Here is a 26,311-nt window from a genome sequence, read left to right on the forward strand (position 1 = left end):
TAAGTAGGCTTGGCATTGTTGAAGATTCCTTCTTTATGCCTTTTATGGTAATTTTTAGGGATTCTGTCTAATTGGTTTTTTCTGGAGTCATGGTCAGGACTAAATTTTGAGTCATTTCAGATAGATATAGAACCGAACAAACCTAAAAGAATTTACATTTTTTGTTAAATGTGAGTTGTAACTTCACTGTAATAGTCCTTGTGTTTTGCAGTCAAATATGCAGTCCTAGAGACGTATTTCAGTGATAATACTGTAAAAAACCAGTGTTTTCACTGTGTAATGTGCTATCCAAGGACGTTTATCCTATGCCAGGCTGCTTTAGCAATAGAACATACCTCTTCAGAAAATTGCTTAATGAAAGATCAACACAATTTCTGACTTAAAACAGAAAAACAACTGATGATTACATTAGCACTATTGGGAAATGGTGCAGTTTTATTCAAAACTGATATAGTAGTCTTTTCTGTATGGACTGCAAAGGTAGCCCTACATTCTGCACCCAAACATTAAACTAGGCATTTTTGAAAGTAATAACAGGATTGGAATTGAACTCTGTAGAAAGTAATCTCTGAAACTTATGCCATTAGCCTAGAATTACTACCTTTTTCCCCCTGTGTAAATCATGTTCATGATTTCCTGGATTAGCACACTAAACTCCCACTGTGGTTAATTATGGTCTTAGATTTTTTTTTCTAATTTTATTTTCCATAATTAGAAAAGAATTTCCTAATCCTTAAGGCAATGTTTCCTTAAGTATAAATAAAGTGTAAGAAATTATCTTGTTTCCCATCTTAACCCTTACATGTGGCAAAGCAGTCTGCATTGAGCAGGACACCCTGCATTGATCTTGCAGCTGTGTTGGAAGGGAAAGGGACTTTTATGAACAATGAATTTTTGAATTGTTACGGCTGGTAAACTGCAAGAGAATATCAGAATTAATATGAATACCATTTAAACAAAACAGAAAGTATCCAGGCTTCTCTGTTATTAACAGGTTGGCTGCACAAACCAATTCCCCAAATACCAACATGTATAAAAGCAAAGCACAAAACTGTACATTTTATAAAATATCACATCAAGCTGCATAATGAATGATATATCCCACAGTTTTTCATGTTTTGGGGGACCTAGCTCATTTATATCATGGTGGTCTCTGTCTGCATAAATGAGTGAGCTCTCGAATTCCGGTGGAGTTGGGAAACACTTTCTGATCCATTTCGAGAAATGGACGAGCTGTGGAGTCTGTAATCTCTGCCTGCTGTCTGCTTCCAGCACAAACTCCGCCACTTTCTTTTCAGCTCCCCCTGCACCTGTGTTAAAAAGAAAATGCACAATACGAGCTGAAAATTTTCTTTTATGTGAGCAACTTTTCCATGTCTATTGGCTGTCACATGGGGATCTCTAGGAACAGAATCATAGGATGGTTTGGATTGGTACAAACTGTTAAAGATTATGTAGTTCTACCCCCTTCCGTGGGCAGGGACACGTTCCACCAGACCAGGTTGCTCAGAGCACCATCCAGCCTGGCCTTGAACACTTCCAGGGATGGGGCACCCACAGCTTCTCTGGGCAACCTGTTACAGTGTCTCCAACGAAAAGATTTTTTCCTTCCTAAATCTACCATGTATCAGTTTAAAAGGGTCATCCCTTGTCCTGCCACTACAAGCCCTGCTAAGAAGTTTTTCGCCATCTTCTTGATAATCCCACCTTTATGTACTGTAAGGCACTATAAAGCCTCCCAGATCCTTCTCCCCTCCAGGCTGAACAATCCCTACTCCCTCAGCCTGTCTTCATGGGAGAGGTGTTCCAGCCTTCTGAGAATTTTTGTGGCCTCCTCTGGACCTGCTCTAACAGGTCCATATCTGTCTTTTAGTGGTGACAATTCACCTCTCTTGACCTGCTGGCCACGCTTCTTTTGAGGCCGAATACAGTTGGCTTTTTGGGCTGCAAGTGCACGTTGACAGCTCACGGTCCATTCTTCATCCCCAAGTCCTTCTCTGCTGGACAGCTCTCAACCCTGTCATCCCTCAGTCGGCACTGCACAGACCCAGATGCAGGACCTTGAACTTGGCCCCATTGAACCTCTTGAGGTTCTTTTCCTCCTCTCCACAAGCCTGTCATGGTCCCTCTAGATGGCATCCCTTCCCTCTAGAGTATGCAATCAGTTTTTACCAAGGTCACATAACTGAGGCAAAGACTGCCTACGCTGTCTGTGAAGAGGTGCCCCAAGGCCACTTTAAAAATCAGTTTTGTATCACTTGTGCTGCAACAATAGCTTTTGGTATTGAGCTACTTATCACATGTACTCAAGGCACAGAATCAAATGATTAGCCCAAAATCAAGCATCTCATGGAATATCAAAGACCAGAATAGCACTCAGGAGAGCTGAATATTAATTCTCTGTGCAGGCAGGTGTCTTCTTCAGACAGATTCCTTCTGTCAGACACTGCATGGTGGCTGAAATCAAAAGGAATTCCTTGCATCTTTCTCAGTTGAGACTATGAAAACTATGACATGCTGAGCACTTGTGAAAATCTGTTGCTGTTCTGAGGTTTAGATACTGACAGAATATCACCCCTAAATACTTACTAAATGGTGTTTCCAGTTCCGGATAAATTTCCAGGCTTGTTCCTCCTCACTTGTGCAACCCATATTGCTTCTAACAGAGCTAGATTAGATCATGTTAAATAACAGAAGACACTAATATCTCAGTTTGCAAGGAATTAGATTTTAAACAGCTCTTAAAACTCTTCACCCAACTACACTGATTTCTCCTGTTGCATAAAAACTGTCACAAATATATTCCATTAATGGGAATGCAAACACCTTCTAAAACAGTTTCATGTATCAGAGCAGAATTATAGGGACACTTATACATTTACTAAAACCAATATTTAACATTCTCAGTAGGAAAGGTGAGACTTACTTCACTGTTCAAAAAGCAATACAGGACTGCAACAATCAACCCCTGGAAAAGAAACAATATTCCTTAGTTAGTAGGCACCACTCACCTAGGTCAATAAAACTTTTTTTAAATAAAAACCTTAAAATTTACCTGAAAAGACCCCAAACACAACTCAAAGATTATTTTATAATTGTTGGAACTGTGGTCAGGAAATAGAGCAAACACTGTGTAGTGAACTCCAAATAATGGAATAAGCAACAATGTGGATTTTGCAAGTCTCCTGGGTAAAGAAAAAAGAAAAAGCTGAAATTTAATGATGAGCTCATTTTACTGAGATAAGAACTTGATGCAACGTCATTTACATAAACCTGGTATGATTTAGGACTTATAAACAGTAACAATAATTTATTACCAATTGTTTTCCTTTCAGGCTTGCAATGAGGTTACCCACATAGTAACTCTGGCATGTGCAATTCCATGTTGTACTTGATCTTGGTGACCTTGCACTCTGCCAAAAGCTGGAGGAAGGTGGCAGGGCCTCTGTAAAAGCCCCTCTTCCAGCTGCCCTCTGTACAGCAGTGGACCTGTCCTCCACTGTGTCTGACACACAGCCCCTTCCCAGCCTGGTTTCATGGCATGGGTCTTGGGCATGGAGTTTTCCTGCATTATTCCACAGGACCACCTCTGACAAAGTGTCATGAGCTGCTCCTATCTCTCAAAATATTTTTTACCTGGCATTAAAACTTCAGACTGTTCAAAGTGCAAAGGAATGATGCCTTCCTGCAAAGTCATATTGACAGGTCCTCAAGCATGGAAGGTAAAATCTCTCTTTTGAGGTTAATTGCTGTTAATTTCCTTTCCTTAACTGTATGGTTAGTCTGTGCTTTGCACACACACAATATGCAAACAGTACCTAGGAAATGTAATCCAGAATAATCTCATCCATGAGATTTTCATGAGCCCCAAATACTGAAACTTCATAGCTTTACTGATGGTATTAAGCATACACCATTAAATATTTTTCAATGTTGTCAATTAACATAACAAAATTTAGCAGAAGACACTACTGAAGTTAAGGAAAGAGATCTTTAAATTTCTAAGCAGAAGTGCTCTGACAAACAGCTCATGAAACTACTGAAATGATAAATTGCTACTTTTACCTTATCTGTCATTTATTTCACTCTAATAACATCAGTTTTATATATTATACAGGGCCAGTCATGCACAATTTTGGATGTCTGGTATCATATAAAATTTGAGAAGTTATAATGTTGAGTTCCATAATTCATCACTGTCTTGATGAATATAACTTGATTCAACGATGAAAGGATGCTGTTGTGAATTCACCTATTTTAAAAGAAAAGTTAAGGTATTTCAAGTAGTTTTATTTTTTCTCTGTCTGTCTTCATGGCCTTGCCTTGTTCATAATGCCCCAGGGGCTGCATCTGTTTATGTGGAAATAATAATTTCTGACAGTAAAGTTTCTCAAGAATAGTAAACCCCCCACATCTAAAGATGATACCAGAAGCAGGACAAATAGGTTTTCCTTAGCAGAAGAAATTAATTTACTGCTGGAGGAGATGACACTGGCAGCAAAGTCCCCGGTTTCCCAAGTGAAATGGAAAACTGATTTTATTTGAACTTAGCCTTATCCACTGCAAAAGTAAAATGAACAACAAAAAGGATGGAACCAGGTACAAGCAGGTTCAGGGGAAGGGAAGAAAAATGGCGACTTGCATGAGTAGTATTCATTTTAGATTCATATTTCACTTTCACTCCATGATTGGTTTAATAATTTTTGTCTCGTTGATGCTACTTCCGCTATACTGGACTTATATTTTAGTGAAAGAAAGGGACAAACAAAATAGCCTTATTCTCTGCATTTTAGAAAATACATTTGCAATTCTAAAAATGAGCCTCCCAGATCTTTAATTTGCTCTGTAGATGCAGTTTCTTGAGGAGGTTAATCTACTTTCCCACGGGTATCAGCTAAAGACCAGAAATACAAATTTAATCAGGCAATCAAATGCTAAAAGCAAAGAATTTGCAGGGCTGAATAATGAAGGACAAGGTTGCTATTAATGTGAATATTTCGTATTATGAAGTGCTACAGTAAACTGTGGAAAATGGTGGGACTGAAGGGAAGGGAATGCCCCATTTTCAAAAGATAAATAAATACCACATGGAAGGAAAGAAAAGTTCATGTCACGGGAAGTAAACTTGAAGGAATTTCCTGCCTATAGATTGGCGATTTTGCCAAATAATAATGTGGCAACCACACAGTTTCACCTAGAGTCATTAAGTTTTCCCACATGTTTAGATAATTGAATCAGCAAACACAAAACAAGACCCTTGTAGCTCTGCAAAACAAAGGTGCCCGTCAGTCCTGTTGTGTTGACTTTTCTGTGGCACATAAGTATTCTTCACTTTTTGCATCAAACACATCACATTGTCCACAAAACACATAAGGTCCTGCTTCTCTTGGCTTTAAGGATATTCTTTACTTCTGCATACCATGTTTTATCAGCTTTTAGAACAGGAATTCAGTATTTTTTAAATGAAGGAAAGGTGTTATCCAGGAGCACATTTTCAAAGGCCGCTTGCACGGCTTTGGATTTTCACTGTTCATGTTAGGTTTTGCCACTGAAGTACCATATTGACACCCCAAACTGTCAGTGTCTGCGTCTGAGCTTCAAAATAAGACCTGCTGCAACAGACTCTTGATTGCAGATTATGACATATCCAGCAGCTCTTATAATAAATAACAATAACAGAGCAATAAGGAACAAAATCAATTTTAGCAATGTATTTGAATTGTGCCCAAACATCCCTTGATTTTAAAGCTGTGGAAACAAAGAGATGTTTTATGATTTGATCTTCAAACCAAAACATAAAAGAAGTCTGAACAGAAATGAAGTTGATCTAAGCCAGAAACAATCATTTTCCTCTAGAAAAGTAAAGATGGCATTTTAAATCAATATAAAACACTATACTTAATATAAAAATTTTTGGTAACAATGTAAGTTCTTTTCAGCTCTTAAAATATATTTAAGTATTTTAGAAATTAAAAAAAAAGGTTTTAAGGAGGTTGAAGGAAAATGTTTTGATTTTGAAACTTTTCTTATGTCAAAATGAAATATTTATGTATCAAAAGAAAGATAATACTCTTGGTATATTTTATATCAGCATATTGATTCATGGATTAAACTCAAATTCAAGAATAGCTTATTGGTCTTTATGAAATTAAATATTTTTTACTGAATTTAGTGTTTGAAAAAAATATATTTATCTCCATTTCAGCATAGTTATATTTATTAACCCATATCTAAAAGTAGTTCTAAATTAAATGCAATTATATTAACACAGCAGATGCTGGTTTTCAGCAGATGAAATCTTAAAGAGATTATTTTGGTTCTGTTTATAATATCCAAAAGTATGACTTACTTGTACTGTGACTGGTCATTTCCTCCAACATCTGGAGATCTTAACTTCTGCAGTAAGATTCTTATAATGCTAATGAAAAGTATAAAATTCACCTGCAAAGAAAACAAATAGAATGGTGATCTTTGAATTCTCCACTCAATATGCAGCACAAAGAAATGCTTACCAAGTCAGAAAAGAGTCAAGTCAGCAGTGGGAGTCGTGCACCTCCCTCCAGAAGCCCTCAACTCTGCAGCACCAGACCTACTGTGTTCTGCAGCATCAGGTTTGCCATGTCCAGCAACAACTGCATGCCCACCAGTGCTGCTCTGGTTGGCAAAAGTCTTTGAAAGCCCCAGTTTTCAGAAATATCCTCCTTCCACTACTTCAGCTGAGGACAGACTTCCCAGCAGGATGGGACACTGGATGTGATTTGCTGCAATCAAACTGTCCTAAATTGTCACATGGATTCACAACTCGAAGCCCAGATACTGTTTTGACCCTCCCCTGTCCCTCACCTCAGCTTTCAGTATTTTCTGTCTGAATTAGCGTTAGAGAAGATTGTTGCACAGCTGATCTGTCTACTCCAATCAAGCACAAAAAGGGCCTCTCACAAGCATCTGACTGCATTGGATATTAAAGCTGACATTAGGAATGAAGGAATCACAGAATAGCTGGGGTTGGAAGAGACCTCTGGAGATCAGCTAGTCCAGATGAATCCCTGCGGTCTAATTCTCATTACAGCCCTCTAAGACGGAACAGTGGCATTATTTTATTTTGTATTTTATTTCATGTTTTACTTCATAGAAAGGCACTTGCATAAAAAATCATTATGATCAGAAGCTAACCAGTCCAGAAAACTGAAGTATAAAACTCAGTATATCCACTCGCATTATTTCTTCAACCTTGACTTTTGGCTTCTGGTTACCATTCCTTCTGGTGTTGGATTCTTTGGTGTGGTCTAGAAAACTGCACATTACACATAGCACGTCCACACTGACGTAAGGGAACAGTTGGAATCTACACCTTCAGAGCAACAATGTGTGCTGAAAACTGTAACTCCAGCTACATAAACAGCTGCATCAAATGCACACATCTTAGAATAAATTAATCTAGAGAAAAATTTGTATCACTGTGTGAATGAGAATTTTGGTGTTTTAAACAAACCCCATCCCAAAGCACAAAATCTGGAGGTGGGGTACCTAACTAGGCAGTGTCTGTCTCACTGCTATAAATCTCTGTCATCATGTATTGGTGGAAGTCTTCTTCTTTTGCCTAAAAATTTGGTTCTAAGATTTTCAAGTTCACTTAATTTCTGTGTCTTCTCTAACACAGGCTGTAGAATTTGGGATACTAATAAATAAACCATGATCATAGCAATTGCATGTCCCTCTGTATTTAACATTTTGTTTGAAATGACAGGTGAAGGGAGTGAAAGGAACTGACACTGATGAAATAAAAATCTAGGAAAATTTTATCTAGTATCTTTTTAAAAAAGAATAAAAAAGAAATGTTAGAAAACATAGGCTTTTGCTGGACTTAACATACATTTTTTCAGGCAGATGATTACTTAGAGGCTTACCTATAAAGCTAACAGACAGAAGCCTGTTATTGCAGATTTATTTGCAGACTTAATGCAGCAGAGTGCACACACCACACACACAGGGGATATTAACTTGCCACATGCACTGGAGCCAGTATTGGTGGCTAAGGAAAGAATAGGGGTAACAGCACATTCATTTGGAACAGTCACATCCAACTGAGTAACTCTGAAGTGTGTACAGCATGAAGTGTGAAAGTCTGCCAAGTGACTCCTCTCAAGCCAAAATTCACAGAAGAAAATGCCAGGGAGGGTTCCGACACACTGAATTAACTGAAGTCGTTCCCACTGGGCAGAATGGTATCAGAACCCACTCTCACAATACTGTTAGAGATATCAGACTTTTGCTGCCTGACAAGTAGTCCATTTGCTTAAATCACAACTCATTTCCCAGTCTTCACTAAGAACAAGCTGCAGTTCAGGTCCGGCAATGTGCCCTGGGATAACTTCCACTTCCCGGTCTAGGACTGCTTTGGAGGAGCACTGCCTTCTGGCACACGAAGTCTCAGCTGGTTACCAGATAGCTGCTCAAACTGAGCATTTAGAGAACAGGCTTTCCTTTAAACACCAGGTGGTTTGTTTTGCTTTTATCTTCCAGCATATTTTCTTCATTCCAGATCATCCCCCATTCTCCAGCTCCTTTGAGGTGCGAGTATTCCCATCACGCTGTAGTTCTGCTTCATGCTCATTTCTTCATAACATAAAACATCTTTGAGGCCTTACCTTATGTCATTTCACAGATATGGCCTACTCTTCTTTCTCTTCAAATTGCAGAATTCACTCTGATGGTGATGACAGGAATTCCTCCCAAAATGATTTTCAGCAGGCACAGATTGAAAGGCAAGCCCAAGCATAACGCAAACTCCTGAAATCTTTTGTAATCTAATAATGCCCTAGATTTTCTGCCTACAATTTTAAAAATGAAGCAAGTGTATCTAAAATACATTAATTTGCTCTCTGTTTTCAGAAATGGACATATAACTGTAGTATATTTTGCCCAAAGTTAATTACACAGTCATTACAGTGAACAGGAATGTTATTACACTACTCCAGTAATTCTAATGAGTTCCAAACAGGAAAAGCCCTGTTTGAAACATTCTCAAATGGTATTATTTTGCAAACACTTCATGTTCCATAAATATTTCAGTAGGCTACCAATTAAAGAAAGACATACACTTTTTTATGACTAATATCAGATTCTCAATTGCAGGACTACTATTTACACACAAAATCAAATCTGCAATTCATTGAAAAGTATAATTAGATTTTTGCTTCCTCCAGGCTCATAAACAGGAGAGATGTTAAAGAAAGAACAACACACAAATAAAAGCAACCGCTCATTTAATACGAGCCAGATAAATTTTGAAGGCAACAAATTTAATGGCCTTGGCATCTGTTTAACATTTCTCCTGCAGCACAATTTCTTTTCATTAAAACAGAATTCTCTCCTATCTGTAACTAGCAGTAAAGAATAATGGCTACATGCACTGCACAATGCTGAAAATATCTATAATTCATGCTTCAAAGTTTACTTACTATAATAGAAATTAAAATTGGTATTCGTATAACCCACCAGGGACCACCATGCTCATTTGTATCCCAGCAACTATAAAAAAAAAGAGGGAAAATAATGTTGACATTAATATCATCTGGCAAGCAAGACCTATGAGGAGAAGTATTTCTTATAAACACGTCAAAGCACACTGAAATAATGCCTGTTCTAGCCTAGAATTTGGTATTCAGTCATTTCCTGCTATTAATTTTATTTTCTTTGTTTTAATATGCATACTCAATTTCCCCACCAGGAGCACTGCATCCAGCTGTGAAGTCCTGAGCATAAGAAAGATGTGGATCTATTAGAACAGGTCTGGAGGGGGCCATGAAGATGATCAGAGGGCTGAAGTACCTCTCCTATAAAGACAGGTTGAGAAAGTCAGGTTTGCTTAGCCTGCAGAAGAAAAGGATCCAGGGAGAATCCACTGTGACCTTTCAGCACTTAAAGGGGGCTCATAAAAAACAGAGAAAATGACATTTTGCCAGGACATGTAGTGATAAGACAAGGGAGAATGGTTTAAAAATGAAAGAGGAGAGATTTAGACATTAGGAAGAAATTCTTTCCTCATAAAGTTGCAGAATCATTTAGGTTGGAAAAGACCTCTGAGATCATTGAGTCCAACCTTTGACCAAGCACCACCATGTCAACCAGGCCATGGCACTGAGGGCCACATCCAGTCATTTCCTGAACACCTCCAGGAAAGGTGACTTCACCACTTCTGTGGACAGCCCATTCCAATGCTTTACAACACCTTCTGTGAAGAAATTCTTCCTGATGTCTTAACTGAACCTCCCATGGCACAGCTTGAGGCCATTTCCTCTTGTCCTGTCACTGGTTGCCTGGGAGAAGAGACCAACCCCCACCTGGCTACAGCCTCCTTTCAGAGAGTTGTGGGGAGTGATAAGGCCCCCCCTGAGCCTCCTTTTCTTCAGACTAAACATCCCCAGCTCCCTCAGCTGCTCCTCACCAGACCTGTGCTCCAGACCCTTCACCAGCTCCATTGCCCTTCTCTGGATACATTCCAGCCCCTCAATGTCTTTCCTGTGGTGAGTGGCCCAGAACTGGACACAGGTCTCGAGGTGTGGCCTCACCAGTGCATTACTGTGAGGGTGGTGAGCCCCTGGCACAGGCTGCCCAGAGAAGCTGTGGATGCCCCATCCCTTGAAGCGTTTAAGGCCAGACCGGATGGGGCTCTGAGTAACCTGGTCTATAGTGTGGCATCACTGCCCATGGCAAGGAGGGTTGGAACTAACCAATCTTCAAGGTCACTCCCAACCCAATTCATCCCATGATTTTATGAAATCAGCTAAAACATCAAGCACACTGGGCTGTACCATTAGACATCATAGAGGATGTTGACCTTTTTGGGAATAAAGCTTAGTTTCACTTAGTGTAAGGGCACTTCTCCAGAGTGCACTTATCACTGACCCTCTGGGTAGCTGAAAGATCTAAAGCAACTGACAGGTGCAATTGAAATTACATAATTTCTTGTGGGATATTCAGGTTATAGATGCCTGGAACTTGTTTGTGAAAATGTGAGACTGAACCTGAAAAACTGAATATTTAATTTTCACCCTGGGCTCAACACTTTTGATCCAAATACTCTAAGTCCTCTGAAAGGTTAGTCAGATTAAAGATTCATTACACTTCAGAGTTCTTCTGTAATCATAATGACAAAGGAAAAAGGAGTTTGCCTTTGGTTTAGAGGTCTTGCAAAGAAAGCCTTGAAATTATGTAGGGCATGATTTTTTAGTTTAGTTACAGCTTTCTCTCTCACACACTCACCCAGTGTCCTCTAAAATGATCCGTGTCACTGTCCACGTAATAATGAATATCGTAGGAATTCCTGAAAAATGCCAAAGAGGTTTAGAGAATGATCACAAAAATGCAAGTCCACAAAAAAAATGTTCATCCTAGTAGTAACCAGTTATTGCCCAAATACACAGCACATAGTAAACAGTTCAGTGAATGGAGGGAGAGGCCCATCTGATGAGCTACATGATGTCAGAAATGTATTAGAAACAAAGACTGCAGGAAAGTGGGTTTATTTCTTATAAAAATGCAGCCATAATTACTAATACGCAAAAAAAAAGCCTTTCTTAGGTTTCTTGCAAGGTGTCAGAGTGTCTTACAGGAAAATAGATACAAGTTGTGCATTCCCAATGCACCTCCAAGGACTGCAATATAAAATTGAACTATAAATCATTTCATAAGGAACCTTGTCCACACACTGGTTTATTCTCATTTCCCAGCAACACCCAAATGTTTTATGACCATCTATTACCGGAAGTATTAAAGTGTTCCATATAAATATCAACACACTTTCTGTAAATGAAGGGAATACATGTATTTAAAACCAGATGGGCAGTATTATTGGGCTTTTCAAAAACAAAAATTGCATAGTACAGCTGGTGGCTGTGCAGCTAAACTTTAATTTTCTTTGCAAATTAGGACACCTGAATCATATGTTTTGCAGTGGCAGTCTTTGCACAAGAGGAATCCCTGGGTGTGGTGCAGATGGCACAGGTGGAAGTTGTGCCAGGGATCAAGCCAGCAGTGGTGCTCCAACAGTTTTGTGCCTACTCTTTCCTGTGCTACAGCAGCTGTAACCTGTGCTGGAGCTGAACTGAGGAACTTGTGAGCCTGAGGAGTCACCAACAGAGACAGCTCAACTACCCTGGTATGAAATACTGAACCTGACTAACACATACAGAAAAAAGAACATTACTGGATGATGTGTGAGTTCTTACCCCATCCTATCAGCAGGTAGATTGTGAAGTGTCTGTTGGGGGAGAATATTAGCACAAGGAGGATGTGGAGGTAAAGTCCTTCTACTAAGAGCCAGTAAAAGTTTGCCATGACACCATACTGAAAAAACACCAGAATTGCCTTGCAGCCCACCTGAAATATGAGAAGAGGGATCAAATTTGTTGCAGGAAAGATGCCGTATTATTTTTACTAGTACAGCCTATAAATCTTAGCTGTCTTTGTAATATCGGTAAACCAGGTCCAGTAGAATTTTCTGTCTTCGGTCAAGCAAATTGTAACATTGTAAATGTTACTGTATATATTAAAAGAAAATGAATTATTAAAAATTATTTAGATGGATCTCATTGCAAATTCACTCAGAAATTTTGAAATTGTCATAGGATAAACATTGAAAAACACAGTGGTTATCAATAAATGCACACTTTTGCAACGGTTTGTTAATGAATGGCTATAAAATTAAATGATCATCTACTAGGAGTCTAATAAATGTATTAAAACCTCATCTGACTTCCTAACATGGTAACAGTTAACAAAGAAACTGCTTTATGAATTTTCAAGGCTAAATGTGAAACTGAGTGAAAAATATAACTTTACATGATGACTAAGTAGACTTAGAAGAAAAAGTTGACTGGACTTTTAAAAATTATATTTTCCTTTTAGAAAATGTTTTAGTGTTTCTTAGTTAACAAAACACATAGACATGTATCCAAAAATGATACTTATAGTCTGTGTGCTGCTCTTCAGAATTAATTTTCAGATGTCTGTGCTGCTGATGTTCCACAGTGCTGGCTGCTGCAACTTTGGTACCTCCCAGCAGGAATCTGGGATGTGAGAACTGAATATGAAAATGTTCATATGGACTGAGAATGTGCTGAGAAGTGTGATGATATTGTGAATGTAACAGACGAAACAAACTGGACCAAATAAAATCTCTAGCTTCTGCCAGCTTTACTCACTTCTCCAGTTTAAATACCCTTCATACCTCAAATTTTCTGTTAAAATTCCAAATACACCAGATACCTAAGCAGGTAACTTACTTTTAGCGATTGATTCCTGTCTCTAAACATAGATGTCTATTAAGAAGTGAGACACAGTCACCAGCTGCTAAGCCAGAAGGGCAGACCTCCTTATGGATACTTCTTTGTATCCATCATCCCCCTATGATGTCTCAGACACCTCAGTGCACCCCAAGTAACGTACATGTCTGTATTCATGCCTGTGTACATGCATATACAGAAAACTGAGGAAGAGTCCAAAGGCCTGAATTCATTTCACCTGATTTTAGCTGCCTACAACCAAGGTTAGAAAGATAGCTAGCTTTGGTAAGACTGATCTTACCTCCGGACCTCATATCCACTGAAGGGATATCCGTTGCAGATCAGCAATGGGCCAGAAGATGTAAAATGGATAAAAGTTAGCATTTCAAAATGTGTGAAAAGGCGAAATTGTCAAGCAAGTTGAAATTTGCTTTTATGTTTATGATTCCATACAATCAGACTAGCAGTGAAAATTTTGTAATCCCTTATAAATTCCAGTACTCCCTTGTATTACATTCTCAATTTATATACCTTGCATCAAAGTATTTTCCCTTCCTCCTGCAAGTAATTCTGTTTCAGCTGTGTTTGCAGATGCTGAACAGTGAAGGTATCTATCAGTAAAATTAGCCAAAATTAGTGCTCCATGTAATCCAGACACAGGACCTACTTACAGTGCCTTATGTGTGTTTTAGTGTTTTAGACCTCTGTGAGTGCAGCAGAACTGTGGAACATCACACACGTGACAAAAGGGGCAACCCCCGTGTGCTCTGAAAGGCAGCACCAAGCCAGGGTAAGACAGAATAGCCTTGCCAGGCTGGTGCCAGATCATCCCACATACAATGCAACAGAAATTACTCAGCAGTTCACAAAATTGGACATATTTAAATAGGAAATTATAAGGCTTTGTAGCCAAGATAACTGGAGAATAAATGAAATTGCAGAAATCAAGTAGCATTTTGAGAGTCCACTGAATAGTCTTTCTGGGACCTAAGAACTTCTGATTACCCCAGCAGTCCGTCTACTATCTATTTTGCCTAATAGGGGTCTACCAACTCAGTTCCTGTTTTTTCCTGTTAGAAATATCCCAGATTATGAGTTCCTATGTACAGTTTGGTAGTCACTGCTAAGAACTTCATGGTTTGGGACAATACGGCTTCATCAAGAGAAAAATATCTTCTTCCATTTTTTTTTCTCACAAGCTTAAACTGCACTTAATTAAAATTAGAAGGGATTTTTTTACTGAAACAACAGGGACAGAGAATTAGGAATAGGATATATAGGTCAGTCTTTTAACAGCAACACTTGAGATTTTTTTAAACCCTGTGCATGGAAACACAGTAAACATATTAGCTTGCCAAGAATGCAAGAGATGATAACACCTCTGTCACAGCCCAGAAGTACAGAGGAGTTAATGAAGAAAACTCCTGCAAATATTTAATTTCCTGAGTTATTTCCCTCCATCCGCTGATACCTGTCCAATTCCTGGACCCCTGATAAAGCTGCTGGAACACTTCCAGAGCATCTGCCTTTAATCACTCCCAGCTGATGGCACTCTTGTTTGTCTTCAACTCTCCCAGCTGATTAATGCAGTGGCCATACTTATTCTGAGCTATATCTGGTTATGATTTGTCTTAGCTGATGACAAGTTGTCCTTCATGGACATGCAAACAATGTTAATGTCTCCTACTTGTGCTGCAACCTTCTTTCTCTGGCTACTTCTAACAGACCATTCTCCTAGTCATTATACTCTCTACAGAACTGTCTACACTGAAATCTTGGTACTCCTAAATATTTAAAAGGATCATGGAGGAAAATTCAGTGACAAAATAGTGGTAACACTAGGTAGAAAATGAGGTTTATTACCCACGAGGTTTGATCCTCTGGACAGTGAGCTGTGTTGGAGCTGGAATAGAGAACATCATCCTTGACTAAAACAGAGATGGCTCTTAGAATGAAAGAGAGGAACAGGTTCAGATGGATGTAGTTCCGAGTACAATGAAGTTTCCTACGATGGATTTAAAAACAGGCATTTTAGGTTATGATGCAGAAAATGTTGAACAGACTTCTATTACTCTTTGGACATTTCTTAGCAATATGAACCTTGAGTAAGAGCATACCCTTTCCTTTTCTGTCATTTTGTCAGTGCTGCCTTGCTGTTTCCTTTTATCTCTTACTTCTGTTCAGTATCATAGACTAAAAGATCCCAGTGGTATTTCTCTCACATTTTAACATAAACTGACAATAAACATAGATTATTATATCCTTCTGTGTGCGCTCATTCCAGTGTTTTTCTTGCAAACACAACTTTGATTATCCGGGATGTATTTCAGATGTGCTCTCACTTATTATTTTCTGGTTTCATTCTTTTATTTAACTCCTGTATTTTGCACATAGTAACTTTTGATCCTATGATGTAGGTGTATGCAGGAGCAATTAAAAACGCATTCAAAATATTTGATCACCTATCCTTTCCATCCAATGAATGCGAAACTTCTCTTCTTTAGTCTGGCAGCCATGTGAAAGTCTTACAAACAAATGGCAGATTAAATATTCCAAGTAAGTCAGTGAGTACTCAGGGGAAGCTAGCTATAAATTGAGGGCTTTCCCCTTAAAATACAATCCCTTCAAGATTTTCTTGGGTTTTTTTTATATCAAATCCCCAGAAACCAAATTGCTAAGAGGTTTTTGTGGTCACAACCAGCACCTTGAGCTGCACCTGGAAATAGGCCAGAAGATGCGGCATTTTAGCAAGTATGAGCAGCAAAAGAATGAAGATGCAATAGGTGTAATGGCAGTGTGCAGTGGCAACTTCCAAATATTCTTCCAGTTGAGATTTTCAACAAACACTGCATAATCCATTCTGAAACTACTAAAACAAGAATATTTACAACGAGTGTAGGAAAATAAAGAACAGATCAGCCTTGCTAGCCCTGAATTTGGCAAAGGACATAATATCAGGCTGAATTTTAAACAGTCAAAAATGCAGTGATTGCTGCGGCCATGCACATCCTTTGCTGAGATACCACTATTATGTTGGACTGCATCACATGTTCCTGTGCAATTCAGAGATATATGCAAGCTGCAAATAGGAGGAAACTATTTTTCTTGAATAACTCATGCAGATGATTAGTTATTCATCCTATTCAGTAGCTGAAATAATGAATGTTAGATGTATACAAGTGGAAGTGTTCAAGAGGTGTTTGGATGCAGCACTTGAGGATAAGGTTTAGGGGTGATTATGGCAGTGCTGGGTTGATGGCTGGACTAGATGATCTTGAAGGTCTCTCTCAACCTTGGTGATTGGGTGTTTCTGTGATTTACAGCCCCACTTGGACAAAGTAATGATTGCCTTTGCCTTTGATTACAGTACTCCTGGCAACCACCCAGAATCTTCCACAAAATCTGCCCACTTGTCCAGTGGTGAGACCAGCATCCCACTAATTCTCAGGAGCAATTCAAGGTGTCGATTTTAATAACCAAATAGAAAATGCTTTATATAATCATTCCTAAATCACTATTCTCTCTTACATGGGCTGTAATGCCTATAAATTTGTAAAATGCTTTGAAAATTGTTAATATGATCAGTGCTAGCAAAAATCAAGTCAGCATTACATTACTGTCAGCTGTTTAACTGCAAAAAGTGTAAACTCAGTGCATTTTTTAAGCATCTGAGCAATCAGACAACAGTTAAAGCTGTCTTATCATTAATATTTACTCAGGAAAAACACATACCTGAAAAGGCAAAGAATTATACTTCCTGTTGTAAGAGCAATCAGAGATACGCTGTATCCAAGAGTATAAATTGCTTTCACCCTCACATAGAAGTTGACCTGCACAGAAAAATACATATGCAGAAACTACTTACTGATATGGAAAATTGTCTGTGAAATGATGTAATTGTCAGCTGAATAGCTCTGAAAGCTACAGCATGATTTTCACTCTTTGCACTGCAGTACATGACAAAAATGTTCTATCTCTATTCCAACACATTTTGCAAGGCAACATCTCAAGACAATTGACTTCAGTAGAAAATTCAGCCTCAGGAACTCAAAACTTAGACACAAAATCTGGTACCATTCCAGTTGATTATACCATGTCAATGAGGTCAAATAAAGTATCAGATCCCTCAATTTCCATGAACACAATCAAACTGGTAAGAGCAAGTCAGTTTGAAAGAACAGATTATCTCTAAAAGAAATAATTTGTTGTGGTGGTTAAGTCCACTTTACACCCCCCAAGTTGCCCTAAAAGTGATCTCTCCTTACAACACTGTGCTAGAAAGTTCTCCCTTTGTCTAGATTCTGCTGGTCACTGACCCTCTCCCCCCTCCCGTCCCTTTTCCCACTGGCCCCTGTTACGTCACTCAACCTTGCCTCTGCCCCCCAGCCCTCAGATTATTGGTTTTGGATGCTCTGACCGCCTTTGGGAGCTCTTGGGATAAAACTGGCGCAGGCTTCCAGTTCTGGGTTCTTCTTGCCTCTGTTCCCTTCGGGTGTGTTGCCATTAAACACCTCGGAATTGCATGCAAAGAACCGCTCTCGCCTCTCTGGCTCGGGTTCGTGCACAGCCTGTGGGTGTGAGCGGCTGTCCGCGACTGCCTGCGAAGGTGAGATCGTGTGCACGCGTGGGTGCTGGCAGAGTGCTGCCTAAGCAGTCCCCCTACGAGGGACCCTGTGGAATAAACGGGGCATCGATCCACCGAAGTCCTCCTTCCATAATAATTCCTTCAGTCCTTCTGCTCTAGAGTACTTTGTAATGCAGCTATACAAGAATTTAATTTTGAAGACAAGTTTAAGTCTCATTAATTTCCTACTCTAAATGTTCAAATACTTTATTATATGGCGACCCAAACAACCCTTCCTTTAGTGAAGTTACATGCTAAAACTTGGAAATTTTTCAACAGAGGGAAAGCAGGCTGAAATGCACACTCTGCTGATTAACTGCAGTTATTTGTAAATTTACCAGCTACATACTACATTAAGTCCTATTCTGAGTAACAACATCAAGAAAAATAGGGCTAAATATTTTCAGAATTAAACTGCTTCTCCATTTATGCCTACAACAGTCATTAGACTGACATTAATTTCCACTCAAGCTAGATAAAATATTAAAACATTGAAGTTTTTTTATTACATTAAGAAATTAAGGGTTTTAAAAGCAAGGTGGAACCTGCTACATGTAACAGAATTTCAATATTTAGTGCACATGGTTATCATTTACCTTCCCAAATGATGTTTGTAAAAACTAGCAAGGAAGCAACACTCTTAACTAACATAGCCAAAGGAATCTTAAATCACTTAGTATATTTATTTTTACAGCATTCAAAAGGCCAAGTAAGGAGCTTTTTTTAGTAATCCAAATTCATGATGAAATTAGCTGAACATTCACTTTCCAAATATTATCTAGATATGGAAAAGACTAAATTAAATGTGAAATGAAACGAAGACTCTTGCAACCGCACTGTCGTAGATATGGTTAAAGTGGAAAAATACAGGAAACAACTGCCATGGATCTTAAGTGCATTCATAGCAATTCTTATGCTTGTTATATATTTCAGCCATTCGATTATAGAATAAGAGACTTTGGCATAAAGAAAGTAGCTGTTCAGACTACATTGGGATGACTGAGACATGCCCAACAAGAAAGCTGGACTGGCTTAATTTTTCATCATTCCACACCACTTTGAAAATTCTGTCCAGATTTGATTTCAGGAAAACTCCACTGACTGAGACTTTTAAAATTGGACCTATCTGATTTCAGAAATCCTAAATGAAGGAAAAAAAGGTGGAAACCCTGCATGAACTTACTAACAAAGCATCAGCTGTCCAGCCACACTGCTGTAACAGTGCCTTGAATTTAGCCTCTGGCCAAGTACTCTGAGCTTGACAGAAACTGTCAGGCTTCTGCACATGAAGTGACTCTGTCACTTCGCCCTACTAGGGAGAACAGAAGAGCTTGTCTTCTGCCAGAAAAAACCCACACTATTTAATGTAATATTTCTGGCACTCTGTACACACACATGACCCCTACAAAAAATAGTCAGACTAAAATCAAAAGAGGAACCCCGTGTACTTTTAGCCCAGCAAACAGCTGTTGGTATCAGCAGGACTGAGTCTCTCTGCTGGCCACTGCTTTGCCAAACAGATGAATGTAGAACAGCTGCATGTGGGTATGTCAGGACTGAAGTTAATCAGCCAGGAGTGCTTGGACATTACCTGAACACTGACCATGGTCGTTTTGTTCAAGCTAAGCATGAGAAAATAAAAAATAATTACAAAATTGAAATTGTTTTATCATATGATATAGATTTTTCAATTATCCGGTATTCTGCACTGGAAATGGTAGAAAAGAACACCTTTCCCTTTTTCTCAGACATTTTACTGGTTTAGTTTCATAACGATCAGAAATCTTAGAAGCTATAGAATTTTCTACTGATCAAAAATTAACCCTGCTTCTCAAACTGCTGCAAAGGTAAGTAAACACTAACCCATTCTTAATCCATTACATCAAAAATTACAATTATTCAAATTCATGTGTTTTGATTTTTTAAAAAAGTTGGGGTTTTAGGAGCTCTCCTGGTTTTTTTTTTCTGTTAAAGGAATTTTCCCCATACATGTTGCTAGGGGGACAAATTGCTGGGTACTTCAGAAAAACAAAAGAGCTGGCTACAGAGGGTGGGGTGCATCTGGCTACTCTTTTGTTTCACCTGGGTGTGCGGTCAGTCAGTCCCCGGTGTTTGGACAGAGAGAGAGGCTGCTTTCTTGGGGTTGCATTTTCCTTCTGCTGGAGAAACCCCAGGATCCCAAGCCTGCCTTCTCTACCCCGCTGGGTGCCGGGCTGTGGCTGCCCTGCCCCGCCGCTGCTTGGAGCCTTCGCTACGCTGTAGCCGTGCTCACCCTCCCTGCCCAGACCTCCGGGGGGTTCCCCGTTTGGATACACCTCATCTGCCACCCGGGATTTGTGCTCGTCCCTGCCGTTCCAGCCTGCTGTTCCCGAGGGTCCGGCCGGACACCGGGATCGGCTGCCCAGGGCTTTGTGAAGCCTTTGTCCCATCCCTTCCCGGGATCCCAGGCCGCCAGTGCCGCGTGCTCCCCGAGCTCGCTCCGGAGCGCCCCCTGCAGCCGCGGGGGAACCATCGCACCTGCCCTGCTCACCGGGAGCCGCCAGCGCCCCTGCCGGCTGCGAGCGGAACTGCACCCGAGGGGAAAGGGCCCGACAGCCCAGAGGGCTGGCACTGGGTTTGGGATTGTTTGCTGTTACTGCCATGGTTATTGCTGTTTGTTTGACTGGTTATACACATATAGATACGTAATAGTAAAGAACTGTTATTCTTATTTCCCATATCTTTGCCTAAATGCCCCTTGATTTCAAAATTATAATAACTTGGAGGGAAGGGGGCTTGCATCTGCCATTCCAAGGGAGGCTTCTGCCTTCCTTAGCAGACACCTGTCTTTCAAACTAAGACAAAAAAAAATTTAGATTATTAGAATGTTATAGACAAATAGCATGAAGCACTTTATTAGACTCAGCACAAAAGACGATGCAATCATACTGGTCCTTAAATTTCTTGTATGACCCTAAAGCAGATGTGTCTTAATTTGCCAGTAAGACCTCTATAACTCCTAGTGACTCAACAAAAAAAAATTTAGTAAATGGTGTTCTCAAATTATACGTCAATTAAATATACACACAAACTCCAAAAAGACAAAGAATTAAATTCCACATTGTGCTGTGGCAATTGAAAACCAGGAAATTCATTAGACTAATATTGACTTAGTCACAGCTATGATATATTTGTCACTCATCTGTATTTTAGCTAGTACCCTTTAGAAACAAACTCTTTGTATCGTATTGCTGCAAAAGTGTTTCTTTTGGCAAAGCAATGCCAAATCTGATAGAACAAAAAACCAATGTCTTTTACTCAAGATGGGATATCTTATTTCTGTCTTACTACTCTGTGCGAACCACAATTACCCAGATCTCAACTAACATTTAGCTTTAACCTCTAAACCTAAAATACAAATGTGCAAGATTGGAAGGAATAAGATGACTGCAACAAAGGCATGGATTAACCAAAAGAGAATTTCAAAATAAATTAGATTTTAAAAATATTTTAACACAGAAGAAATATCATAACTCCTTCAGATTTTATAGCTGTTTTCAAAGGATAAACTGATTCAAGTCATACACATGAAATTGAAATGAAATTATGAAATTGAAATGACATGAACTTTTCTGCAAGTCTAACAAAATCAGTACTTTTGCAACATATTAAGAACAGCTGGCCTGTGGAAATTATTGGCAGGATTATTTAAGCAATACTGGTTCCAAAACTGAAATCCAACAATTTATTTTTAAAGTTCTGAGGAGAATATTAAAATTACAACCACTAAACTAAAGTCAGTAGGTGGTTAGGCACAGAAAAAAAAAAATCAGTGGCTTAAGATTTTCAGAAAAAAATAATGGAAATGGTTACAGAAAGTGTAAATATTTTCTAAAGAGCTAATCCTAAAATGTTTCCTCTTTTTTTTGCGGCTACTTAATAGGTTTTAAAAGGGTAAAAACCCCCACACTTATAAAATGAAATTGGATTAGTACAAGTTTGTCTAATTTGTGTTAACTTCAATAAATTTTTTGTAAAATCTATTTCTAGGCACACTTTTGTTTTCTTACAAAAGACACCTGTTTCTGCTAATGCTTCCTTTAAATTTAGTTTCACATTATTCTTACTAAGTTCAGGAGACAGAAGTCTTCTGTTTATTCACAAAATAGGACTTCCTAAGCAAAGCTGACAGACACCCAGTGGATCTCTGAACCTCATCCTTAGTTTGGAAGGACCTCTAGGGGTGAGAAGGTACCTCCGTGATGAAGGAGAAAACACTGGAGAAAGTTGAGGGTATGGATCCTTTGTCCAAAGGAATTTTGCTGTTGACCAGAAATCACCCTTAATGTAAAAGAAAAATCCTCACCTCTTTATTCATTTAACCTTAAATATAATTTATCGTTGCTAAGGAACATAGGACCATTATCATCCCAACTGACTCTTCATTTTGTTTATTCTGTGGGCTAATACTGTATGTAAGAGAGTTTACTCTTCACAGATATAAGTATTTACAAGTATATTAAAATTTGTGATCTTAAATTTTCATGATCCCAGTGTCAATATTTGAATATTTCATAATATTTGAATATTCATACTCCAAGAACATACCAGGAAATCTTAAACTGTACAATGTAAAATAAGAGCTGGGCCTAGCAAATGAGTTCAGTGCCTTAAAAACACTGAAATGAGCAAATGCAAATATAAATGGAATAAGGAACCCTAGTTCTTTCCTTCTGCAAAATTAAATTCAACAAGGCAGTAGCCTTTTCTAAAATCCTGTACTACTTATGAGAGAACAAATATAAACTGAGATAAAGAGATGGATTATGTGTTGTGGACAATTTAATTTTCTCTTATAGGAGGACACTTCTACACATTTGTGAATTATGTATGTAGAGAAGAAGAGAATTTACTAAAAAGATGTAATAAAATTGGTATTCCTCATGGCATTTAATAATCTTTATACTAGTAATTAATTATATCCTTTTTCAGATGTTTTCCCTTCAACTCACCCTGAGTCTAAACACCAGCCAATAAACCAGATGAGACCAGCATTGCTGTAAGTATCTCTTAGCAATAGTGGCATAATTAATTTTAGTTATGTCAGTCAGAATGTCTTGTTATTCAAAGTTCCCTAAATGTACTGGGAGAGATGACAACTTTGTAGATGCACAAACTCCCACATTTTCCTGTGTAAATGTGTATCAGCAGATGTATCTGTGAATGTGAACACTCGTGTACTGGAAATTAGCAGTTTATTGAATATTCTGCAATTAAAGTGAATTTCCTCTATGGTCTACAAGAGGGAATATCAGCTAATATTCAGTCCTAGTCCTCACTTGAAGTCAGTGGAAGATTTTGCATTTAATTTAAGGAATATTGGTCTCTTAATGACACTTCATGGAAAAATACTAATGAAAAATGCAGCATAACATAAATAAATTTAGCATGACTTAGAGGCACATGAAAATACATTGGTAGATGGCTGCCTTGTGTCAGATTTTGTTGAGAGGCAAGGATTCAATTTAGACTCACTCCAAACAATCCATTATTCCAGAGCAATGATCCACTCCACAGACAGCAGTAATACATTTGTTTTCTAAAGACAGCTACAGTCAAGACACTCTGTCACTCCTGCCCTCACTGCCTCGACTCCACTTTTCTGGGCTGGTGTGTCTGCAGCACACCCAGGGTGATGTGAACGCTTCAGGAACCTGGGCAAATGGGGGAATGCTTCTTCCATGGATGATGCTCCTACTAAAGGCGCAAGCTGCAACAGTATCACCATACTCAACCACCATGAGGATCTTCCTCTCCATAAAAGACACTACACCTTCAAATCACACGGCCTGTAACCTCTATATACTGGGGCTTTTGTGTGATCTAAAAAATCCTGGGCCAATTCACACTAAGATTTAGACAAAGCTGTATTAACTGATTCAGTCATTATTTTAAATGAAGTGGACACTTTTCAGTGCTTTGCATTCACCAGACATCTTGCTGTATATTAATAATACTGACACAGGGTTTAATACCTTCTGACAACAGCTAGGACGTGTCTCTAGCTTGTTCAGTCTAGATAGAAGATGTCAAAATATGTCAAGGAAAGGTTGCAGAGAGGCTTGAGTTTGTTAACACACCTTGATGTGTGTTTCTAGCATGGTCAAATCAAGCTTGCTATTTTGCTGTTGTGCTGCTGTGAGCTCCACAGAAATATAAAAGGGAAAAAAAAGAGATACTTACTTGAATACCAAAGATGAACCTAAAACTTGATCTTGAAGGTTAGCAGTAACTAGTTTACTTATAGAAAAAGGTCTGGAACCATATAATAAACGTTTAGAGCTATGCTTCGATGTGATAACAACATACAAGTATTTTGTTCACACATTATCATTGTTGTGCTTTAACCCCAATGGCAACAAAACATCACACAACCACTCCCTCCCTCCCTCCTCTCCCTGCCTCCCCAAACCCCCCATGGGGTGTGGAGAACTGGGAAGAAGGTAAAACCTGGGTTGGGATAAGAAGACAAGTGATGCCCAACGCCATTGCTCAGCAGCCACTGACCGATGCCCAGCCCATCCCCGAGCAGCAGCCGAGAGCTCCCAGCCAACTCCTCCCAGTTTATATACTGGACATGACGTTCTGTCGTGTGTGTCGTGGTTTGACACTGGCCCAGCACCAGGCACCCACAGGAGTCTCTCGCTCACCCTTCCCTGCCACAGCCGGGCAGAGGACAGGGAGAAAAAAAAAAATTAACAAAGGCTTCATTAGTTGAGACAACTGGGAGTAAACACTTCAAGAGCAAAAGAGGATTAACTTAAAGTTACAAAGTGAATTTATTGCTAACAGAGTCAGAGGATAATGAGAAGTAAAATAAGCTGTTAAAACACCTTTTTCCCCAGCCCCTCCCTTCTTCCCACCGACAGCACAGGGGGACAGGGCACGGGGGTTTGGTCAGTCCATCCCCGAGATTTCCTTCACTGCTCCGGGACAGGAGTCTTCCCCTGTGAGGCCGTGGGGTCCCTCCCATGGGAGACAGTTCTCCTGAACTTCCCTGGCGTGGGTCCCCTCTCAGGAGCAGCAGCCACACCGCCCCTGCTGCAGCCTGAGCCCCTCCCACGGGCACACAGCCCTCCCAGAACTGCTGTGTTGGGGCTCTCTCTTCCCACGGGGTGCAGTGCTCCAAGGACAGGCTGCTCCAGCCTGGAAGCGGGGCCCTCTCTCTCCACCGGGTCTCCCACTGGAGCACAGCCTCCTCCAGGCATCCACCCGCTCCGGCGTGGGCACCTCGCCACGGGCTGAGGGTGGATCTGTGCATCCCCCAGACCCAGGGGCTGCAGGGGCATGGCTGCTGCACCACGGTCCTCACACGGCCTGCAGAGGAACCTCGGCTCTGGTGCCTGGAGCACCTCCTGCCCCTCCTTCTCCACTGACCTTGGTGTCGCTTTGTGGTTTTCCCGACATGTTCTCACCTTCTCCTCGTCTGAATAGAAGCAAAACCCCATGACTTTGTTCTGATTTTCTTCTTAAATATGTCATCACAGAGGCGTTACCAACCTCTCTCATTGGCCCAGTTTTGGCCAGCAGCATGTCCATCTTCAGAGCCATCAGAGATTAGCTCTGCTGGACATGGTGGAACTTTCTAGAAGCTTCTCACAGGAGCCATCTCTGTGGCCCCCCTGCTACCTAAAACCAGGCCATGCCAAACCAATACAGTGGGGAATATCCCTCAGGCCAGTTGGGGTCAGCTGTCCTGGCCATGGTCTCTCCCAGCTCCTTGTGCACCTGCTCACTGGCAGAGCATGGGAAGCTGAAAAGTCCTTGACTTAGGGTAAGCACTACTCGGCAACAACTAAAACTTCAGTGTGTTATCAACATTATTCTCACACTAAAATCAAAACACAGCCCTGTACCAGCTACTAGGATGAAAATTAACTGTCCCAGCTGAAACCAGGACAGTCATATTTATCAAACTGATCCCCCATAAATTGAGGCAAGAGCAGTAGAGAACGCTAAGATCTAACACAGAATAAGCCAAGGGTTTTGTATCAGGCACTTACAGTTAATTTTTAAATGTTAAGCAAGCTGTTTCTTTTTATAGAACCTGCTAATACACCACTGATATGGAATAAAATGGAACTTTTTAATTTGAACATAAAATCAGTGCAAACTGGAAGGATGCAAGTTGTTTCAGCAAAGAAATAAGAGGTGACACATTTATGGTATTTATTAATAAGCTCCCTCATTTGAGCATAGAAATTTGGTACCTGTTAATAAATTATTCAGTATTTGCTCATCGATCTTTATCATTTAAACCTTCTCTAGAATATTCAAAACTGCCCAAAATAAACGTATATCTGGAGAGAGATATATGCCTGTGTGTATGCATATATGTACAATATGTAGAATATGTATGGAA

At 39.7% G+C, this 26,311-nt stretch overlaps 1 protein-coding gene across 1 annotated transcript in view; it reads right to left on the reverse strand.

Annotated features, from left to right (window-relative positions):
- Nucleotides 1-1,136: 1,136 nt before the first annotated feature.
- Nucleotides 1,137-26,311, reverse strand: part of VIPR2 (vasoactive intestinal peptide receptor 2) — a gene marked incomplete at both ends in the record, with an annotated part of 45,728 nt that continues 20,553 nt past the window's right edge. The window contains 9 exons of the mRNA XM_082278566.1: nt 1,137-1,310; nt 2,927-2,968; nt 3,056-3,185; nt 6,350-6,441; nt 9,462-9,531; nt 11,266-11,326; nt 12,231-12,381; nt 15,150-15,291; nt 17,019-17,116. Coding sequence (XP_082134692.1) covers nt 1,137-1,310; nt 2,927-2,968; nt 3,056-3,185; nt 6,350-6,441; nt 9,462-9,531; nt 11,266-11,326; nt 12,231-12,381; nt 15,150-15,291; nt 17,019-17,116 — 960 coding nt within the window. The remainder of the gene's footprint in view (nt 1,311-2,926; nt 2,969-3,055; nt 3,186-6,349; nt 6,442-9,461; nt 9,532-11,265; nt 11,327-12,230; nt 12,382-15,149; nt 15,292-17,018; nt 17,117-26,311) is intronic.

Source organism: Coloeus monedula, assembly GCF_965178545.1.
Source record: "Coloeus monedula genome assembly, chromosome: 1".
In the NCBI taxonomy this organism is placed as follows: Eukaryota; Metazoa; Chordata; class Aves; order Passeriformes; family Corvidae; genus Coloeus; species Coloeus monedula.